Below are 21,050 nucleotides of genomic sequence, written 5' to 3' on the forward strand. Positions count from 1 at the left end.
TACAACGTAGTTGCGTATGGGCTGCGGGTATATCCATGACCATGGAGCACAATGGGCTCTGTATTGTGGATATCCGCGGTAAAATAGAACCTGCTGCGTTCTCTTTTCTGTGAGTGGATTACGCAATTCCAACCCGCTAATGTGAGCGGAATTGTGTAATCCAATGCGATTGATCTGCGTATTACCACTAATCAAACGCATGCGGAATCCGTAATTCCTATCCGGTCATGTGAGACCGGCCAAAGGTAGATCGCTACCATTTTTTCACGTGACCGGGACCGCTCAACGAGGCCACCCGTCACTGCTCCAGGCTCTCGGTGACCGGTGGTCGCTGGGAGCAAGGAGATATTAAGTTTCCTGTGCTCCCCGACTCCTGCGCATGTGTCCGGTGTTTTGCCAGCGGTCGCATGCGCAGAATACGGGAAAGTTCACGGAAGAAGATTGCGTCGGGGTGTAAATATGGAGACCTCCGGTAAAATTTTTTATCTCCCCTCACCGATCGCATCAGTGAGGGGAGATGAACCTTCACCTTTTTTTAACTTTTACGTGATCGCCATTATTCTTTGGATAACAGCGAACACGTGATTAGGAACCGCTCACCGCGGCCCTCCGTGGCTCTCGGCTAAGTTTTGTAGCCAGGAGCAGGGAGATTTTAAAAAACCACGGCTTTTGCGCATGCGCCTGCCACATTGGTGACGGGCGCGTGCGCAGAAGCTGGGGTGAGGTCCGCGGATAAATCCGCAGGCCTTAGGTACGTCATTTCATCCTCCCTCACGGATATGATCCGTGGGGGGAGATGAAACGCAAGCTTTTTTTTTAACTTTTTAAAACTTTTTTTTTACTTTTTGCACTTTTTTTTTTACTTTACATGATCACTGTCATCCATTGGATGACAGTGATCATGTCCCTGGTGACATCCCTCTGCTCTTGGCTACACATGGCAGCCAGGAGCAGAGCAATTTTGAATTTCCCGGGGCTCGAGCCCCTCTGTGCACGCGCCCGATGTCAATCATCGGGCGCGCATGCGCAGACGGGGATTTCGGGTCCCGGGACATCGCAGAGGACCGGGGGTGAGTATCTTCACCTCCCCTCATGGATCCGATCCATGAGGGGAGGTGAAACTTTACTTTTGTTTTACTTTTTAAACTTTTTCGCGATCACCGCTATCGCAATGGATAGCGGTGATCGCGGGCCTGGGGACCGCTCACAGTGGTCCCCGGTAACACCTCCTGGTTCCCGGCTACCTTCGGGAGCCAGGAGATTTTAAATTTGCCGGGGACACCCGGGCTTTTGCGCGTGCGCGTGACGTCATCGTCAGGCGCGCATGCGCAGAAGGCCGCCGGCGGGTCCGGGAGGACCAGATCTCCGGGGAACACCGCCGACAAGCCGTGTGAGTATTTTCAGCTGCCGTGATGGATCCGATCCATCATAGCAGCTGAATTACTACTTTTTAACACTGTTTTCTTTACTTTTTTGCGATCGGCGCTATTCATTTTATAGCGCCGATCGCAAAGCCGGGGGGGACTGCCCGCATCCTGGGATGACAGCTCCATGCTGTCGGCTACCTGCGGGCACCGACAGCATGGAGCTGTCACGTCCTCAGGCCAGTGGGCATCAATCCAAAGAGGATGCATAAAACTACGTCCTCTAGGATTAAGGCCCACTTTCTGAGGACGTAGTTTCCCGATGGGGCCGTCGTTAAGGGGTTAAAAGGGCATGGTCCATTACCAGCTTAAGTCTTCCTAGAAGGCAGTACTGCAAAGCCTCAAGGGCCCATTTGATAGCCAAGCTTTTAAGTTTTTTCACTTAACTATAACACCGAATGCTCCATTCCATCACTGGCTTGGGACAAGACTGCTCCTAGTCCGGTGTTGAAGGCATCAGTTTGCATTATAAACTTTTTTCTGTTCCAATACCAGTTTGGAACACAGGACAAATTTTAGAGCCTGAAAGGCAGCTTTAGGCCTCTGGACCAGGAATCCTTCCCTTTTGTCAGCTGGGTCAAAGGAATAGCTATGGCTGAGAAATTGGGAAAAAACAGTCAATAATAACCTGCAATTCCCAAGAAGGTTCTTACTTGTTTCTTGGTAGTAGGATGGGGCCCATTTTTTGACTGCCCGAATTTCCTCATCTTGAGCTTCACAAGGCCTCACCCGATAAGATAACTCACGTATTTGTCCTCCTCCAATCCAACGTGACATTTTTCACAGAATAACATCACCAGAACTGGCACCACGCCTACTTTATGATGCACAGTGCCCTATGGAGATCGAATATACACCTATACAGTAGGATATAGGCAAGCATCATCATGTATACACGTCATAGTACACAAATCTGGTGCTCCTCCTGAATCCCCAACCAGGCTAGATTCGACCCAGAATCCATTAATGTAACAACCTTTTGTAGACTCACAGGTCACATAAATGTCTCTCAGAAGCACTGGCATAAGCCACGGTACACACCACCTGTGTGAACATAGTTGTGTGTTATTCTATACCAAAAGTATCACATTGCATAGGTTCTGACATGATAGGAAAGTAGGCTGCCATATGACCGAAATCCCAACAATGGAATCATCTTATCTGACTCTTATTTGGCATAACCATATGCCCTTGAGGCCTTACTGAGCCTCCAACCTCATAACATTCCCAGCACCCCTGTACCCTAGCACAGGTTTACCGTGGATTCTCATGGCCTTGGTCCTGTGTGGGCCAGAGGAATACTGCCAAGTAAGTCCCAACAGGCCTTCAGCTGCTGAATACCGTTCCATGTGATCCACTAGCTAAATCAGAAGCTGTTTTAGCGTCGCCACGACTAATCAACTTTTTCAGCACCGGCAGTAGTGCTCTCAGTTATCAATCGAGGACAACTCTTTGTACAATTTTTAGTTGCCGTCAAAGTTTACAGGTGTAGTCATTTTTTCGTTAGATGAAGAAAGTCGTACATTTGTGACCAAGTCAGCCCGTTCAACCGTTAGGTCCACTGAAGAACCCACCGGGCTCTAACCGCTAGTCACCCACAAACGAGCCACGACATAAGCTTTTAGGGTAAAATAGTTTTGAGCAGAGTCCACCTCCAGATAAAAATATGCTTTTTGTGCTTCGCCAGTTAGGAAGGGAGTGATCAGACTGGCCCAGCATGCTGACTATCCTCTCAAACGTTGCGAGTAGGCTACTCTCTTCCAGCCTAACCGCATAAACAAAACAAGTCCAGTTATAAGTTCCTTACTTAAGAGTTTTTCCAACAAGATATCAGCAGAAGAGAGACACTGCATATTTATTCTTTTAGCACACCCGTTGGACCTAGCCATCTTGGTGGTCTTGCTCCTTGCTGCTTCACAGAATGATAGGAGTCTTGGAGAAATACCTCCCATCCACTACAACTCCTGTCATCCTGTCACACCAACTAACAACTCCTAACTCCCTTTTGGCCTGCAGCTAACATCTGATTGTGTTACTGAAAGCCCCACTCAGAGCCTCCAGCACAGAAGAGGCGCAAAACCACCACCTAAATAGTGCAGGACACAGCTGAACAAAAGAAATCATACCGGAGCTAAGCCATATACGTATGTGAATGGGGCCCAACACCTGATAAACAAAACGCATTAAAAAATTAAGATTAAACCGAAATGCTCAGCTGACCAAGAACTCTAAAATACCTAATTAACACCAGCCAAACAGACATTTCTTGTTTGCGAAGAATAAAAATGTACTTAGATGGAGAACAGCATAGATCTTACTACTGGTCTAACAGCACAAGTTCTTAGGGTTTTTTTTGTTTTTTTCTTAAACTAGCGAAAACTAATGTGTTTATGCAAATGTCAAACGATTTATCATAAGTACACAATCCTGAATCTTTACAAAAGCCATTAATCTTAAAGTTCTGACAAAAGTAGCCTGAATCATTAAACTTAAACACTCCACATTCTTCTTCCTCCACCAATACATTTGTGAAGATTATCTTCCCCAGCCATCTGCTGGCCTAGCTTCATTCAGATGCTAAATGGTGGACACCATTCCAGGGAACATGGCTGCAGGGTAAAGCAAATATGGGGAAAATCTTCTAAACCCGGCATTTCCAATCCTATTACAATTTCCCCCATCTCGTCATGTATTAGTTGGATCCCCGGCAGCTCCGTGCTCCTTGACAGAAATGTATGCCTAGTTCTGACCACGTGGACATTTCTGCCATATTTTACGCCAGTTTCTGAAGTATATTATACATAAACTTGTCGGTCCGGCTCACTTTCACTAGTGTGATTCCCATTTATTCCCACCAGCATTAACCTCGTTAGTAATTTCTGTTTCTCCGTTTTGTTTTCATGGGGCTGAGAGATGGAATTAAAGTGGAACACTTCCATTTTCTTCCGCATCGGTTCTAATGGAATTTCAAAAAAAGTAAATGCTGCCGTTTGCTTCCATTCTCAGTCTTTTAAAAGGAATAGCGCAGCAGAAACTAAACAGTATGGAAGCAAACTGAAACATTTCCTCTTGAAAGCCCTTTGAAATCAATGTGGAAATAAATCTCTTAATTCCACTTTAATTGTGGTTTCTCTGCTCCAAAATGGAAATCCCTAAAGGGGGTAAAGGCTGGCGTGGCATGTTCTGTACTGCAGCTTCATGGATCATAAAATATATACTAGAGGGGACTGATTGACCTGTAGGGGAGCTTGTTCTAGGCATGTTGTATGTCACATGTATAACCTCTTTGTACAGGAATGGGGAGGAGGTGAGCTGTGACCATCATCTATTGTGAATGGTGTGACCCTTTGTTATCTTTCATTGCTGTCCTGTCTGTGATGAGGATGAGAACCATGATGTAAATAGAGGACCATCATGGTTCTAGCGCGGTTGTTGGTAAAGTTTGGTAAAACTGATGACAGAGAATCTGTAAGTTATCAGTCAGGTTACACTTTATTACATCTGTAGATATCCAGTCCATTGTGTGTTTGCCATCTTATCATCAAAGACGTGGACCTTTTTTTTTGGTTTCTTCTCCCCACATTATTCAAAATATCACAACTCTTATTTTTCCATCAACGTAGTTGTCGGGGGGCTTGTTTTTTTGCAAGTCAAGTTGTATTTTTGAATGTTACAATTAAAAATGTACCATATTGAAAAACTTAAAAAAAAATTCTGAGTGAAGTGGGGGGAGGGGGTGGGTTGTAATGCAATTTTGCCATTTTTGTGGGGATATTGCTTTTATGGCATACACACCTGTGGAAAAAAACGACAACTAATAAACCAAAATTAGGTTTTTCTTTTTGAAAAGAGGTCTCCACTTTTAGAAAGGAAAAATTGCTTTATGTGTTTTTATTTTTCTTTTGCCGCCGTCTTCTGACCACCGTATTTTTCTTCATCTTGCAGTTGATAGAAACTACAGGTTGTCTTATGGAAAACGAGCCCTTGCATAAATCTACTGGTGCCATTTTAGTGTACGTGACTTTTTGATCGCTTTTTTCTCTTTTTAATTAAATCTTTATATTTTTCACTTGCTTTTCCGGATTGCTTATACTATATACTAGAACATAAATTTCATCGCTTGAACCAATACTTCAGTAGTATATGGTGTTTCTGCAGGCCCGTCCCAATAGGTAGAAATACATAGCAGTCCTGGTGGCTTTCAACCTCATTGGGAGGGTTGTGTAAGGTGGGGCGCGTTTGCATACAAGAGGTGAATGGTGACACGATGACCATATAATGTCATTAGGGACAAGAAAAAATTTTTAAAAGTCATGGCCGGAACAAAGCTGCTGAGCATATAACAAATTTCAGTTTTATATATATATATATATATATATATATATATATATATATATATATATATATATATATATATATATATATATATATCTATATATATATATATATATATATATATATATCTATATATATATATATATATATATATATATCTATATCTATATATATATATCTATATATATATCTATATATATATATCTATCTATCTATCTCTATCCATCCATCCATCCATATCTATATAGATATATATCTAGCAGCTTATAGGCTCAAATATGGCTTTATCTCTACACAAAGTCAATGTTAAAGCTTGTGATTATATTAATTGCGCTGCAAAACCTCTCACGATGTTGTTTTCTCCAAATGCTGAGAATAAGCCTTAAGAAACGCAGCAACACTTTATTTTATGAGCTGATTGAGAAGTCAATCTCTAATACTCAGTGGGACAAGAATTGTTTCTCTCAGTTGCCACCAAATTCTCCTGCCTCTCATTTTTGTATAGACAGCAGAAGCGGAGCGCGGCGTCCATGCATTACCACTCCCAGCGGAAATCCACTGCAAGATTCATGCATTATTCCCAGCTAAATGAATTACAAAAGGCACATACTATTTACATGCTACTGTAGCCATTGGGAGAAGAAAGACTTCATCATCTGGCAGCCTCCCCAGACATTAGTAGAAGCATTCCATTTTAAGAAGCCGGCTCACAACCAAAAGGTCATTCAGTCACATTTACAAGAGCGCTAACTTCTAGGGAGAAAAAACGCAAGAATCACAGGTTGGGGTCCGGGTGTCAGCACTAAATCCCTACAGTGGAGGCCGGTGTATTATATGTAGAGAGGCATCTGCATGGCACAAGTTCAGTCAATATCACCGAGTGATGCTGTAATGTGCCGCAGTAACGCACCGCAGTAGCGTTGCCTGGGATGAGGGGTGTCATATCGTACGAAGACAGGTCACAAAAAACTGGAATTTGAGTTCAGGAGTTTCAGGGCATTTTAGTTGTAATAGTATGCTCCCAACTTTGTGAGCCGTGACCTTTACCCTATCAACCACCTTTGGGGTGCCTGACCTCATAAATGCTCTTTTAGCTATAGAACAAATGCTCAGCTATGATGGGTTACAGAAAGGGATGGGAATATTGTGCCTGCAATGATAATATGCCCATGTGAGAGTGTCCTAAGGTGGATCTGGGAGGGGCTTGGATGGAGCTCAGCTTTTATGGTAAAAAGATACAGTAAAAGGAAATGCTTCAGTATTGCAGTGTATTATACAAGCAATGAAGAGACTATCAGTTACGTGCACAGAACAGCTGACAGAAGACAAGCCCTCCCCCTTATAGAAACACTAACCGTGTTAGGCCTCAGAATTTGGCAATACTAATATATAAATCTAATATCCCCATAATTGTATTGACTCCCAGACGAAACTTAACATATAATAATTTTTATGACATATTGAACACTGTAAAAATTAAGTGTCAAAAAAGGCACAATTGCACTTGTTTTTTTTTTTTAAATGAAAGTTTTTTAGTAGACATTAAAAATCCCTCATATCCCACAAAAACATACCCTTTTACGACTGGGGCAACGGAAAAAATAAATAAAAAGTTATGACTCTTGGAAGGCAAAGATGGAAAAAAAAAATGAAGATACAAAATGGCTGTGTCCTCAAGGGGTTAAAAGCAATCAGCCCACAAAAAAAACGGGAAAAAACCTCCCCAACAAATTGTCAGCTATGTCTTCACACCTGACATTTATTAAATGTCAGGATACGTAAAAAAAACTACTTTGAGGAGTTGAGAAGTTATTTGAGCCAGCGAGGAAGCCCTGAACGAGTGGCTGTCTGTGAAGCGGGCAGCTGCACCACACGCTGAGCGCTGGCATTCTTGCTAACTGGGGGCAATGAAGACTGTCAGTGAATTAAGAGACTCCTCGTCTGTTTTTCTAGGCCTTGAGGTTACGGCTCATCTTTACCATCCAGCTTGTGGCCAAATATCTTTCCTTTTCATCACTTTCAAAATACTTCATCAGCTCACATTACTTCTGCCCCGACGTCTCACTGATTGCCACTTGTCTCTCAAGCTCCATGCGGCGGTAACGAGAATGAGGGCGAGGCAGCCATGTTTGCGGGGCTCGACGATATGATGCCAGGTGTTTCTAAAGCCTGCTACGCATTAACATTCCGATTCTGTCTATTCCTTTCTGCACGCCTGTCTGGGGACCATGCAATATTAAAACAGAAGTCAAATTTCACTTCACAATACAAAGTCATATTAGCTAATAATCTGGATTGCTTTCTTCTTACTCCCTGCGGTCTTGGAAAAAAAAAAAAAAAGGTTTCTTTACTTGTTCTCTCTGCTTGACTTTATATGCTCAGAAAACAGAAGATACATTCTAAGGCTGAGCGAATTCTGAGGCGGATACAATAAACTGGACAATTTCTTACAGTCCCTAAAGAGAAACTGCTGCTATTAAACTGACAATGATAACAAGTGGATGACACACAAAGTACTCCAGACGCAGCGTGAGCCCCACTTCAACAATGGATCTACCCTACAATTAATGGTTTCATCACAGGGCACCACAGATTACAGCAAGGAACCACATGCCTTATTATTGGTGGAACGCTATACAATTAGCTCATGTCATTAATAGAGGAAACTGCTGGATACAGCCGGGAGGGCAGTCATGCAAGGCCATATGTGGATATTACGTGCGCGATACGCGGTACTTATATCCCATAGACAGTTATTGTGCTGCTCACACAAAAACCCACAGCATGTCCTATCTTGGTGTGTAGACTTCAAGATAGTCTATAGGGGTTGGACACACTTGCTGCATACTCCCATGTGAAGACAGCACACACAATACACACATGTGCGTGAGGTCAATGGGCTCATTCCCACGGGTGTCATTTCACCGCGTATTACACAAGTGATGTACTCCCGCGTAATACGCGGTGAATGGAGCCAATAATAGTACATTGATTTCCATTGTCCCACTCACACTAGCATTTTTTATTGCGTATGATACGCGCATTAAAAAAATAATAATAACGCAGCATGTTCTATTCTACCACGTATGACGCACGTCCAGACGTATTGTTCTCTATGGGTTGCATATTGCCGCTAAGAGAGAGCGGGGAATTTAAAGGAGAAAAAAAACACCTAGTTAGACGGCCATGACCGTGTGCGTGAGATATGCTGTTATGTGTAGTGCACAATTGTTGCCCTTTGCAGCAATTGTTGGCTCGCACGGTGGTAAAACAATGCACATAGCATTTAGCGCATGCAGCCGTGTAAATGAGCCCTAAGGTAGTCTGCTGCTGAAATACACCAGATTAAGCAGAAGTCCAGAATAGTCTTTGCAAAGGGTTATTTAGACAAAAAAACCAAAACACACTAGCGCACATATACTACTGCTTTTATTCTAGTTTCTGGAATTTAAAAAAAAAAAGTTATTTTTGTGCAAGCAGGTATTAGCGCAGAAAATTTGTGATTTTTCTCCCCGCTGCACCCGCCCCAACACTTTTTTGAAAAGTGGGCAGGGCTTGTCACAAGGAGGCATGGCCACTGGTGTACGATTGATGTCAGAATCTGGTGTAAATTATACCTAAAGTGTATGCCAGGTCTGACCTGCTATACATTTCTCTGTATGGGCACTTAGCCGCCAGGAATGCGCATAAAACATGGAGTGGTGTGCACCGCTTCATGTGGTAAGCACACCGTGTGCTGCAGGAGATTGCAGGAATTCTGGCATCGGAAATGCTGGGCTTGGTAAATTTTCCCCATTGTGCCATATGTCCTAGTTACACACTTGGGTAATTGGCTGCCCATAAAAGGGGTATTTTGGTCTAAAACGTTTCTCACCTTTCCAGTGAATAGGTGTTAAGTCTACATAGGCAGGGGTTCACCCTTTGGGCCTTTATCAATCACCAAAACTGGTGTACCAGGTCCCCCGGTCACAAGACTGCAGAGGCGGATGACTATGTGCATTTACAATCTACTGCGCTGATGGGAATAACGTAGCTGGACATGGCTGACCGCCACTCCATGCAAACTCCTCCTAGGCACAGTCTTGTATCTGGGCAAGAATGGGAGACCAACGATCTAGCATGTATTGCCTATGCAGTGGCTAGCTGAAAAATGCATAAAGCTTAGACCCCTTTGCAGGCAAGGGATTGTTTTTTCTTGAAATGCGAGTATTTTGGACTGAAAATGATTTTTATAATTCCTCAAAAATCTCTGCACCATGTGGCACGCAACACTGTATAAACTGCAGGGCTTGGTTTCCATCTCCTCTTCTCTAGGAACCTTCTTATCAGACAATTTATGACCTCAGCAAACAAAACTTTGTTATAGTCATAAATTAACTGATAAGAACAATTAAGAGAGAAGAGATGAGGGCTGAAAACAGATCTTCCAGGGACTCGCTGACAGACTACAGTGTGTGCGGCTCAGGAGTGTCCATGAAACCCTATTGCAGATTATTTTGAGCCCCAAATAAATGCATTTAACCATTATAGTTATATAAATTGTATGATAGTCCAGACTGAGGAAGAGGTGTATTTGCCTCGAAACGTTGTGCGTTTATAAAATAAGGCGTGCCTGCCTTAGAACGCTGTGCGTATTATTTGCTGGCTTCCATCTTTTGAGAAAATAAATTTTCCCTCAAAACTTTAAAGCTTACGTACGTCAGTTCGAACAGGTCGCGCCATTATATCAGTGTTTTTTCTCCTTCCTCTCCATCCTGGGTGAAAAGGGGGTGCATCAGAAGGATGCATGTATATGTACGTCGTTTCGATGGCGAGGGCTCAGAAACAGAGATCGTGCCATCTGCAGCAGGAGGCGGTTGTGACTGATAGCCAGTCTTCTGCTGTTAACACCTTACATGCCAAGATCAAAGTAAAGGTCCATTTACACAGGACGAGTGTCGGGCAAACGATGCCCGACACTCGTCCTTGTGTTCCTCACTCCCGTGCTCCTGCATGTCTCTTTTTTCACTTTTGTGCATTTTTTAATTTTTCTTTTTATAAACAATTAAAGAAAAAATTTGGCCAAAATGTTTTGTTTATTATTAGAGATGAGCGAACATACTCGCTAAGGCAAACTACTCGAGCGAGTAGTGCCTTATTCGAGTACCTGCCCGCTCGTCTCCAAAGATTCGGCTGCCGGCGCAGGTGACAGGTGAGTTGCGGTGGTGAGCAGGGGGAAGCGGGGGGGAGAGAGGGAGAGAGAGATCTCCCCTCAGTTCCTCGCCGCTCTCCCCCGCCGGCAGCCGAATCTTTAGAGACGAGCGGGCAAGTACTCGAATAAGGTACTACTCGCTCGAGTGGTTTGCCTTAGTGAGTATGCTAGCTTATCTCTATTTATTATGCCTCCCAAAAAAAAGCAATGAAAGTGATTAAAAAAGCCCTATGTAACCCAAACAGTACAATTAAAACCTACAGCTCGTTATGCAAAAAACAACAGTTCCAGGGAAGGAAAAATCAAGTTCTGGGGCTGTGAATGCAGTAATACAAAAAATATATATATAAGAAGGACTACTGACCCACAGTAAAAAAAAGTCATCATCAAGCAGCATAAATGGCAGGAGCACAGTAAAAATATTTAAAAAGTTTTAACAAACACTCTAACGGCAACAATAGAAACTACAGCTCTTCAAGCAAAAAACAAACCCTCACACCGCTCCTGTGATAGAAAAATAGTTTGGGCCTTTGCAATGATGCAAAATAAATAAATAAAACATCTGACTCGCGGGTAAAAAAAAAAGTGCAAGATGAACAGAGTTTTGAAAAAACCACACACAAAAACAAAAGCAGAAATGACACATTTTCTTCACCCTGCCCTCAAAAAAAATTATTAAAGGGGTTGTCCCGCGCCGAAACGGGTTTTTTTTTTTTTCAACCCCCCCCCGTTCGGCGCGAGACAACCCCGATGCAGGGACGTACAGACAGCTTACCGGAGCGCTTACCTTGATCCCCGCGCTCCGGTGACTTCTATACTTACCTGTGAAGATGGCCGCCGGGAACCTCTTGCTTCGTGGACCGCAGCTCTTCTGTGCGGTCCACTGCCGATTCCAGCCTCCTGATTGGCTGGAATCGGCACGTGACGGGGCGGAGCTACACGGAGCCGCTCTCTGGCACGAGCGGCTCCATAGAAGACTACAGAAGACCCGGACTGCGCAAGCGCGGCTAATTTGGCCATCGGAGGCCGAAAATTAGTCGGCACCATGGAGACGAGGACGCTAGCAACGGAGCAGGTAAGTATAAAACTTTTTATAACTTCTGTATGGCTCATAATTAATGCACAATGTATATTACAAAGTGCATTATTATGGCCATACAGAAGTGTATAACCCCACTTGCTGCCTCGGGACAACCCCTTTAAAAGCTAAACAGCTTGCTACACTAAATAAAGGCAATCATACGCCTAAAAGTTGCATCCTTAGGTTCAAAACAAAATAGGTCATGTAACTAAGGGGTTAAAAGGCTTGCAAAATTTGTGCGATGATGCCGGTGTGCCGAGCACATCCGCCGGGCCGAAGAAAGAAGATCTGTCCACGACGGAGGGCAGGTCCGCAGCGTCCGGACAGGTAAGTAAAATCTTATCTTCAGGCCTCATGTCCGTGGGAAGGAGGGACTCGCTGCGGGATTCTGCATGGAGAATCCACGCATGTCCAAATTTCCCAGTGGACATGAGGCCTGAGTCCCAGCTGGGTGAATAGAATATATATATTTTATATTACACACACTTACACACACACACACACACACACACACACACAATTATTATAGTATAGAAATTATATACACACACACGCACGCACACACATATATACACACACACACACACATATATATATATATATCAAAGTCAACAGTTACACATTTCTTCCCACTAACTCCCTCCACCACTCTGGTCTCTGCCGTCTTTACAGGCAGGAGTTCTGTCCCGTAAACCTGTTGTAGCAGCCAGAAACAGTTCTCAGCCGCGACCATTATCATTGGCTGCTGCAGCTTGTTTGCAGACTGGTTCACCATCTAGAGAGCGAGGCCACGACGTAGACCAGAGCCGGACAACGAATGGGGGAACGGGGGGGAGATGTATAACGGCTGATGTTTTAAATTTAAAGGCAGGGTGACAGGCGGTTTCTTATCTCAGACGAGCACTTAAGGCCGGCTGCACACGACTAAAATTGCATTGCGGAATCCGAAGCAGGCATCCGCCTACGGGTTCCGCGAGAAATACAGCCCATAGCATGCTATGGACGAGCGGTTTTTCCTGCCCATGAGCAGAAATCAAACGCAAGTTTCCGCTCATGGAGGGGGAAAAAAATAAATCGCTGCATGCTCAATTTTTGAGCAGGTTCTGCGCGGAAGCAGGGTTGGATTCCACTGTGGGCTCCCGCATGTGGAATCCAACCCATTTGTGTGCAGCCGGCCTTAATCATTCATCCCCATTCTGCCATCATTGGTCGGCTGCACACAACATGGTTTTGTAAGGCTGAAAAAATTCCTACCTAATCCCCAGATTTGGAGTCGGAATAAATCCCTGGATCAACAACCCTTCTGAAGTAATCAGCGACTAGAACAAGTATAACATTCAAGAAAGCCGTCCAGGCCCCTTTATTAGCGAGTTCACCACCACCCCCCTCCACTGTTTACATGGGGAGATGTACAGCAGACTAACAAACATGTTCATGCTCGCAAAAAAACAGCTGCAAATGAATATTTACTGTTTGCCAGTTAATTGTTGGCCACATAAATGGTTAAACGAACGTTTAAGAGAATGGCATAAATTATAGTAAATTTATTGAAAACAGACGAGAGCAGTGTAAACCTGAAAAAAAAAAATTAATATATATATATATATATATATATATATATATATATATATATATATATATATATATATATATATATATATATATATATATATATATATATACACACACATATATATACATACATACATACATACACACACACACATACACACACACACACACATATATACACAAATGTGGGAAGCAATCAAACTTGCAACTTTTCTCCATTAAAATACTGGCAATAACCAAACATTGAGAAATTCCCCCAATATAAAAGCCAATATTTCTCGGTTTTAGGACAGATACTATTTGTAAATTTCATAAAAATTCAAAAACAGATTTTTTAGAAGTAAACATGTTTCTGTAGGTACATTGTGTTTGCTTACCTTTAGGGCCAACATACTGCATTCGAGTATATTGGTAACAGCCTGCATGCAGCATGTCAAAACAGTAATAATTGCCAGTTAGGAATGCAGGTTACCAAAAACACATTAGCATGATACATCATACACATTCCTGACTTCCATTAGTGACAAGGATGATGATCATCCAGCACATGCAACGTGGGCCTAACACCTGTTTGTACAAAATTCTTTCATTTTTAAGACCGTTTTGACTGCTCACAATAATGGCATATTGCTAATTATGGGGATTTAAACACAAATATAATAATTTTATGATTTTTTTGTTTTATTTCTACCTACATGTGGCAACTGGTTACTTTGGGCTGTGGTGACGGTCTAAACTCCTTTATACATGAGGCCATTGTCCTTTCAGGAAACCATATCTGCAGATAGCAGCAGAACTGACATTTTTAGCTTTGGTTTCAGGAATCTATACCTGAATATACTTGTAGTATTGGCATGCAGGTACTAATCTAGATTTGGCAGAATAAATAGGGATTGGCATGTGTAAGGCCGGTAGACACTAATCTAGGATATGGATGTACCTAAGAGCCATATGGGGCAGATCTATGGATACATTTAGCTACATGAGACGAGTGTGCTACATATTACAACAGGCATACCTTTTTCTTATCTCTCATTGAGCCTTTGCCTCGAACCATAATCTTGCATCCAGTTTCTGCCTCCAACTGCTTAGCAGTTAGTCCTCGGGGTCCCAGGATCCGTCCAACAAAATTGAACTAGAAGAGAAGGAAGCCATTGTTAGAACCTGGACACGCTTCTGAAAGAGTCAGATAAAGAGAAACTCAAAGAGTGGGCTTAGAAAATTAACGTGTATGTAGTGTAATAAAATTAACAAAAACTTCCAGAAAAAAAACAAAAAAAAAAAACACAACATATTTCCCTGAACTCCTGGCCTGCCACATATCAAAAACACTCGACTGCAGTATAAAGGAAACAAAGATTGGGCGTTCAAAAATAAGTAGAGAAGACTACTTCTTATACCACTGGATTATAATGTACGGCATGCCTGCAGCCCATAGACTGCAATAACTAAATATATGCAAAAAGAAGCATGTCCCAAATCAGTCTATAGACTAAAAAGGCTACTTAACAGTGCATACCACGCATATTTCAGAAGCAAGCCTGCATTAACAAAAGGTGACCACACACCCCTCTATCACACAGTAGTCTTGTCAATGGTACTGAATGGCCAGTTGTGTCACAAGGAGTCTGTACAACAGCTTGATGCCTGGGTCCTGAGCAGATCTGCTCTCCTGTATTGTTCCTTAGTCACAACTATCTTTTTATTCTATACTATTGCGTTAAAAGGATCTTTTAATAAATCGATTGCCGATCCTCAGGATAGGTTATCAATACCAGATTAGTAGGGATCCAGCGGTCTGGACCCCCAGTCTGCTTCTGCAAGTTGTCTCCCGTTAAGAAAGGGCTAGATAACAGCTCACCTTGGAGAATCAAGTTCATTTGCTATTAATTGTGCGAGACACAACATACAAATAGTTTCAAAAAGGGAGCAGGATAAATGACCACCTGGTTGTCTGGGACAGGCAGAAAGATGACCCAAGTAATTAAGCCTCATTATGAGGAAGTGTGTAATTTTACAAGATTTTATTGGGATTCTACACACATAAATTCAACCATGACCAACAAGTCTAACTCTTACTAGCCATGTTACTTTGGATAGCTACGGTGATCGCCATCTCCCTGTCATTTCCCAAAGACTTAGCTCTTTGGGCCAACTATATACTTCAGACAAGATGTATCTGCACTCCCCCACACAGAAATAAAGGCTTTCAGAGACAGAATTACCACCGTACATTCAAAAAAAATCGTTGAAATGAGTAAAAGTGAACGAGTCTGAACACAGCCAGGAACCAAACGCCGAATATCTGTTCACTTTTCATTCGTCGTTCATTCTATGCAGGCACCAGTGTTGGCTCATTCCCTTATCGCTCAGTTCAAGTACAACTTATCTGCTGCAAACTCTCACATTGTTCGCCCGTTTGGGATCATCAGATCCCAAGGCTGCTCTCATCACACCTCAAAATAGGGAAGAAAGAAGGGACTTCTAAAATTGGCAGAGCAGTGTGAGGAAGGAGAGGGTGCGCTGATTCTTATTTGCAAGTGTCTATACAAGAACATAGTCAAAGCAGTGTTTCACACCAAATACAATACCTAGAAGTCATTACACCATGACATTTAGGAGTAAAATGAATATTTACGCACTAAAATAAAAAAATATATATACATTATAGAGCTTGAGAAAGACCCATGCATAGGGTCGATACGTAGCTGCTGCTTGCCTCACCTGTGATGTTATGCACTGAATAAAGGAGCAATCTTAAGCGGATGCTGCCTGGATGACTTCTATTTCCTCATATATACATTATACACACTATATAATCTATTGGCTTACTGTACATACACATCCTCAGAGTGCTGCACCCTGGTACACACATCCACAGCGTTCCCCGCAATATAAGTCACATAGTTTGTGAGGAGTGCTGTAATTACATCCTGAGTGTCACCTTGTGTAACAACCACCACTTTAAAAGTCACCCCCCAGTATAACAATCACCGTCAAAGCCCATGACAATCATATTAAAGGGGTTGTCCCGCGAAAGCAAGTGGGTCTATACACTTCTGTATGGCCATATTAATGCACTTTGTAATATACATCGTGCATTAATTATGAGCCATACAGAAGTTTTTCACTCACCTGCTCCGTTGCTGGCGTCCTCGTTTCCATGGTGCCGTCTAATTTTCAGCGTCTAATCGCCAGATTAGACGCGCTTGCGCAGTCCGGGTCTTCTTCTTTTATGAATGGGGTCGCTCGTGCCGGAGAGCGGCTCCGTGTAGCTCCGCCCCGTCACGTGCCGATTCCAGCCAATCAGGAGGCTGGAATCGGCAATGGACCGCACAGAAGCCCTGCGGTCCACTGAGAGAGAAGATCCCGGCGGCCATCTTCAGCAGGTAAGTAAGAAGTCACCGGAGCGCGGGGATTCAGGTAAGCGCTGTCCGGTGTTCTTGTTTAACCCCTGCATCGGGGTTGTCTCGCGCCGAACGGGGGGGGGGGGGGGGGGGGGGGTTGCGGGGGGGGTTTGAAAAAAAAAAAAAAACTGTTTCGGCGCGGGACAACCCCTTTAAGAGCAGCCAGGTGACACCACTCCACCCCCTTACTCCCAGCACCCCAAGTCCTTAGGCAGGTAGCCAGCACCGAGGTGAACACAGCAGAACGGACAGCGCCGCTAGGCTCCATCAAGACCGTACGTGTTGGGGGGGAATGGTCTTCTGCCATGCGCATGGCACATATACTGGACGCAGATGGAAATTTTATAATTCTGTTTGGTTTTTTTTCTTTTAAATCACAGCTGCAGGCCTAGTAACAAATGGTGACAAGGCGGAAAAATCTTGTTGCAATTTGCAAAAATTGTGGGTGGATTGGTGACCATTTTGCCATCCAGCTAAAGCTCTTTATAGGGAATCCTACGGTATCTGCATTCAAGCCTTGGTGTCTGAGGAAGCCCCGAGGCCCCTTCTCATTCTAAGACATTGTGTGTGTGTGTGTGTGTGTGTGTGTGTGTGTGTGTGTGTGTGTGTGTGTGTGTGTGTAGGGGAGTATATTAGTGCATGGATATTTTTCTGCAGTAGCTGCAGGGATTTCGGCAAGCCCCATTCATACAGTAGACATTTCTACAACATAACTAACACTTGTGAATGTACCCTTACAGATTTTGGGTTGGAGCCCATGAGCTTCTCAGGTCTACACCCCATGGTCCCTTGCTGATATCCAGGCACAGCGCCATCATACATTTCAGGGTGCCTTCACACTTGCGATTGCAATATCGCTGCGTTTTTTAACGCAAATGTCAATTGGACTTTTTAATGTTAAAAAGGCATCGCACAAAAATCTCAAGATTGTGCTTTATGATTTTTGTGCGATGCAAGTGTGAAGGCACCTTCAGAAGGGCCGTGTCTCACATAGCATCTCGATCTCATTCACTTGAATAGGACCAAGCTGCTCTTAGGCCATGTGACCAATTAACATGACATCACGGGCCTGAGTCGATCGGCACTGGTCCCCAGTGGTCTGGTATTAATTACCCATCCAGAGAATAGATTGATAGCTTAGACCCCCTTCTGTGAGCCTCAGGGTTATGTCGGCTCATACAAATACCATCCACTATGGGGTTGTATAGTTAATCTTACTGCTTAGACCATGCATTACATTAAGCATGCTTATGAATGGCCTGTAGCCCAGATCCATAAGCGTTTAATACAGACATATGCCCCAACAGTTAGAGCAGACAGTTTCAGCAGGGCTTGTGGAGTCGGTGTCTAAATATAAATGTCAATATTATATGACAATTTGGGTTTTTAATTACACGCAGGGATATAGCCGTCATTAACGGTGTGAACCTGTAATGTCCCTCAGACAAGGGCACAGAGACCACATCCTTCCAAAGCACTTTTGTTCTGAAGGTAAGGCTTCTTAATGCCCTTTTAAAACCATGCTCTTCTAAGCCTACCAAGCACGATGATAAATATGATATATTTCTACCTGTCTAAGAGAAACTGGCAAGAAAAAAAGGTCTCAAGATATTCATATTCATCTTCTGGTTAGTGAATGTTAATTTTACAGTGTCAAAGAAACACTGGCGAGATTAACCCGAGATGTAACCGGCCAGATTCATAGAGCAGCTTATCCTTAGTCCTCGAGTCGTCGTCTTTCATGAAGTTGTAAAAATTCTACTCTAATTTCTCTCTCTATATGGAAAAGCTTGGTGATAATCAATGTGACAGCCATTATAGATCCCTCAAGACTTGTTAGACAGCTTCCTCTGATTCCTAAATGCCAGATCTGACTATAGTCCCTCTTCATAACTAGGCAGACTTGAGGGTCAAGACTCCATGAAACCTGGGAGACAACCAAGATTTTCTTCAGCTGTAAAATCTAACCAACTACTTAATCAAATTCTTGGACCCAAACCCATTCCTACATGAGAGAGTAGTTTGTATCAGCCAACGACTCCCCCCCCCCCCCCACACCCCCTTACATGCATGCTTGGATAGCTTGTCCCTGCACCTCACTAGGGAGGGGAAACCACTGAGACCCCTTCTGATCCTAAGAATGGGGGTGGCCAATAACTACCACTAAGTACTGAAATCAATGAGGGATACAGAGACTTAAATGGAGTGTGAGGCTATTGCAGCAGTCAGACCGCTACCAATCATTTTAAAGGGTTAAGACAGGAACACAACCCCAATTGATATGTCCTATTAGGGCATATAAATATCATATGGCAAGGCCTTCCACATAGGAACCCCCTCTATGAGCCGGAACTCAGAACCACTCTAAGAGCATGTCCCATTCTGGCAAACTTTGTGAGTCTTGTATTATAGGTCAGCCGTTCATGGGAATGGCCATCATGCAATACAGCTTTTCTGCTGCAGGGTAATTGTCTGGCTTGCCATGACTTGCCCCTCAAAATTAGCCATTTGCTGGGGTTGTCAGCAGCAGGACTAGGGCAATCAGCTATTTGCCACAGGCACTACATCCTAAAATTGTTTGGTGAGACCACCTCTTCAAGGCATATTCAATTGCTAGGTTGTGAAAGGTGTTGTATCCAAAAACTAAAGTTATTCCCTATACACAGGACAGGAGATAAGTTGATGATCACTAAGGTCCAATAGCAAAGAACCGCTCGATCCCAAGAACTGGGGTCCCAACAGTTCCCACATGAGTAGAACAGAGGATGTGCACGCATGCTTCATTCGCTTCAATGATAATGCCAAAGATTCCCAAGCGCCCGTACTTGGCAATTTCTGATGCGGTCATTTAAATCAGTCTCTCTCAACTCTAGTCCTCCGGGACCTACAACGAGTCATGTTTCCAGGATGTCCTCAGTATTGCACAGATGTTCTTCCTATAGGATATCCTGAAAACACAACCTGTTGGGGGTCCCTGAGGACTGGAGTGGAGAAACACTGATTTAAATGAATGGAGCAGTGGCGTGTATGCACAGTCTCCATTGCGCCATAGTTGGGACTCATTCTCAGGATCATTGAACCCCCACCTGTCCTGTGTGTTGGAAATATTTTTAGATTTTAGTACAACCCCTAAATAGTCAAAATTTAGTGCAATTGGCCAACAACTTAATAAGCATGTCGGCAACTCAGCTGTCCCCCTTAATGGAAAGATGACTTGGGCATGTTGGCTTTCAAGTTTATTAGTACAGCATAGTCTTAATAATGAATGTACCAAGTAATAAACATGGCAGTTACAAAAATATTCATACTGCACCAAAAAAAAAAAAAAAAAGGGAAAAAAAAACATTTTCAACATTAAGTGAAAAGGTTGAAAAAGATGTGTGCGAGACCAATGAAAGTAAAATCACGTAGATGGCATAATCTTAAGAGCAAATTGCAGACATGTAAAGTGGTGAGGAGTCAAAAAAAAGCTTCTAATCCTTGTCTGTATTTTGGCTATGCTCTAGTAAATATTCAAAGGACAGCAGTTGATGGGGAATAGAAAAATTCACAGCATGGTTATTCCCTACGTGGCTCCGAAAGGAACTGTCTGATTGCTGAAGAGCCGGCACGTAAATCAACACTGATCAAAATCAATCAAGCCGAGCTGAACACAGACGTAGTTTTCAATTCCAAGTCACACTCACAAAGCTGTGTTACAGCCCTAACGCCGGGCGAGTTCTCATCATTCACAGTTGACCCACAAAATACTAACCAAGCTCCTTGTATTCAGTCATTATCCCTCGGCAGCCAGAACTGTGGTTTCTGTAGGGCAGCACGGGGGTCTACAAACAGCCCAGCTCCCAGATTATATGTCCTTACTTTATCAGAATGACACAGTTGACTCCGCAGTCACGTTATGCCGCGTGATTTAATGACGACCATAATGAGGCTGTACGGTGTAACACTAAATATTCGAGTCCGTGATATTTCAGATACATTGTAGCCAGAACGGCACACAGGCTCAGCTGCAGAAATAAAAGCAGCTCATGGAGAGGGAT

The 21,050-nt window shown here is 43.3% G+C and overlaps 1 protein-coding gene across 9 annotated transcripts in view; it reads right to left on the bottom strand.

Moving 5' to 3' along the window:
• The window catches only part of QKI (QKI, KH domain containing RNA binding), a 185,370-nt gene that overhangs the window by 84,265 nt on the left and 80,055 nt on the right, over nucleotides 1-21,050 (bottom strand). For all 9 annotated transcript variants that reach the window (XR_010792940.1, XR_010792941.1, XM_066605422.1 and 6 more), the window contains exon 3: nucleotides 14,622-14,738. Coding sequence is in view for 7 of the 9 variants with exons in the window: in XM_066605422.1 (XP_066461519.1) it covers nucleotides 14,622-14,738 (117 nt within the window). In the remaining 2 variants the exon portion in view is untranslated. The remainder of the gene's footprint in view (nucleotides 1-14,621; nucleotides 14,739-21,050) is intronic.

The sequence above is a fragment of the Eleutherodactylus coqui genome, chromosome 1, assembly GCF_035609145.1.
Source record: "Eleutherodactylus coqui strain aEleCoq1 chromosome 1, aEleCoq1.hap1, whole genome shotgun sequence".
In the NCBI taxonomy this organism is placed as follows: domain Eukaryota; kingdom Metazoa; phylum Chordata; class Amphibia; order Anura; family Eleutherodactylidae; genus Eleutherodactylus; species Eleutherodactylus coqui.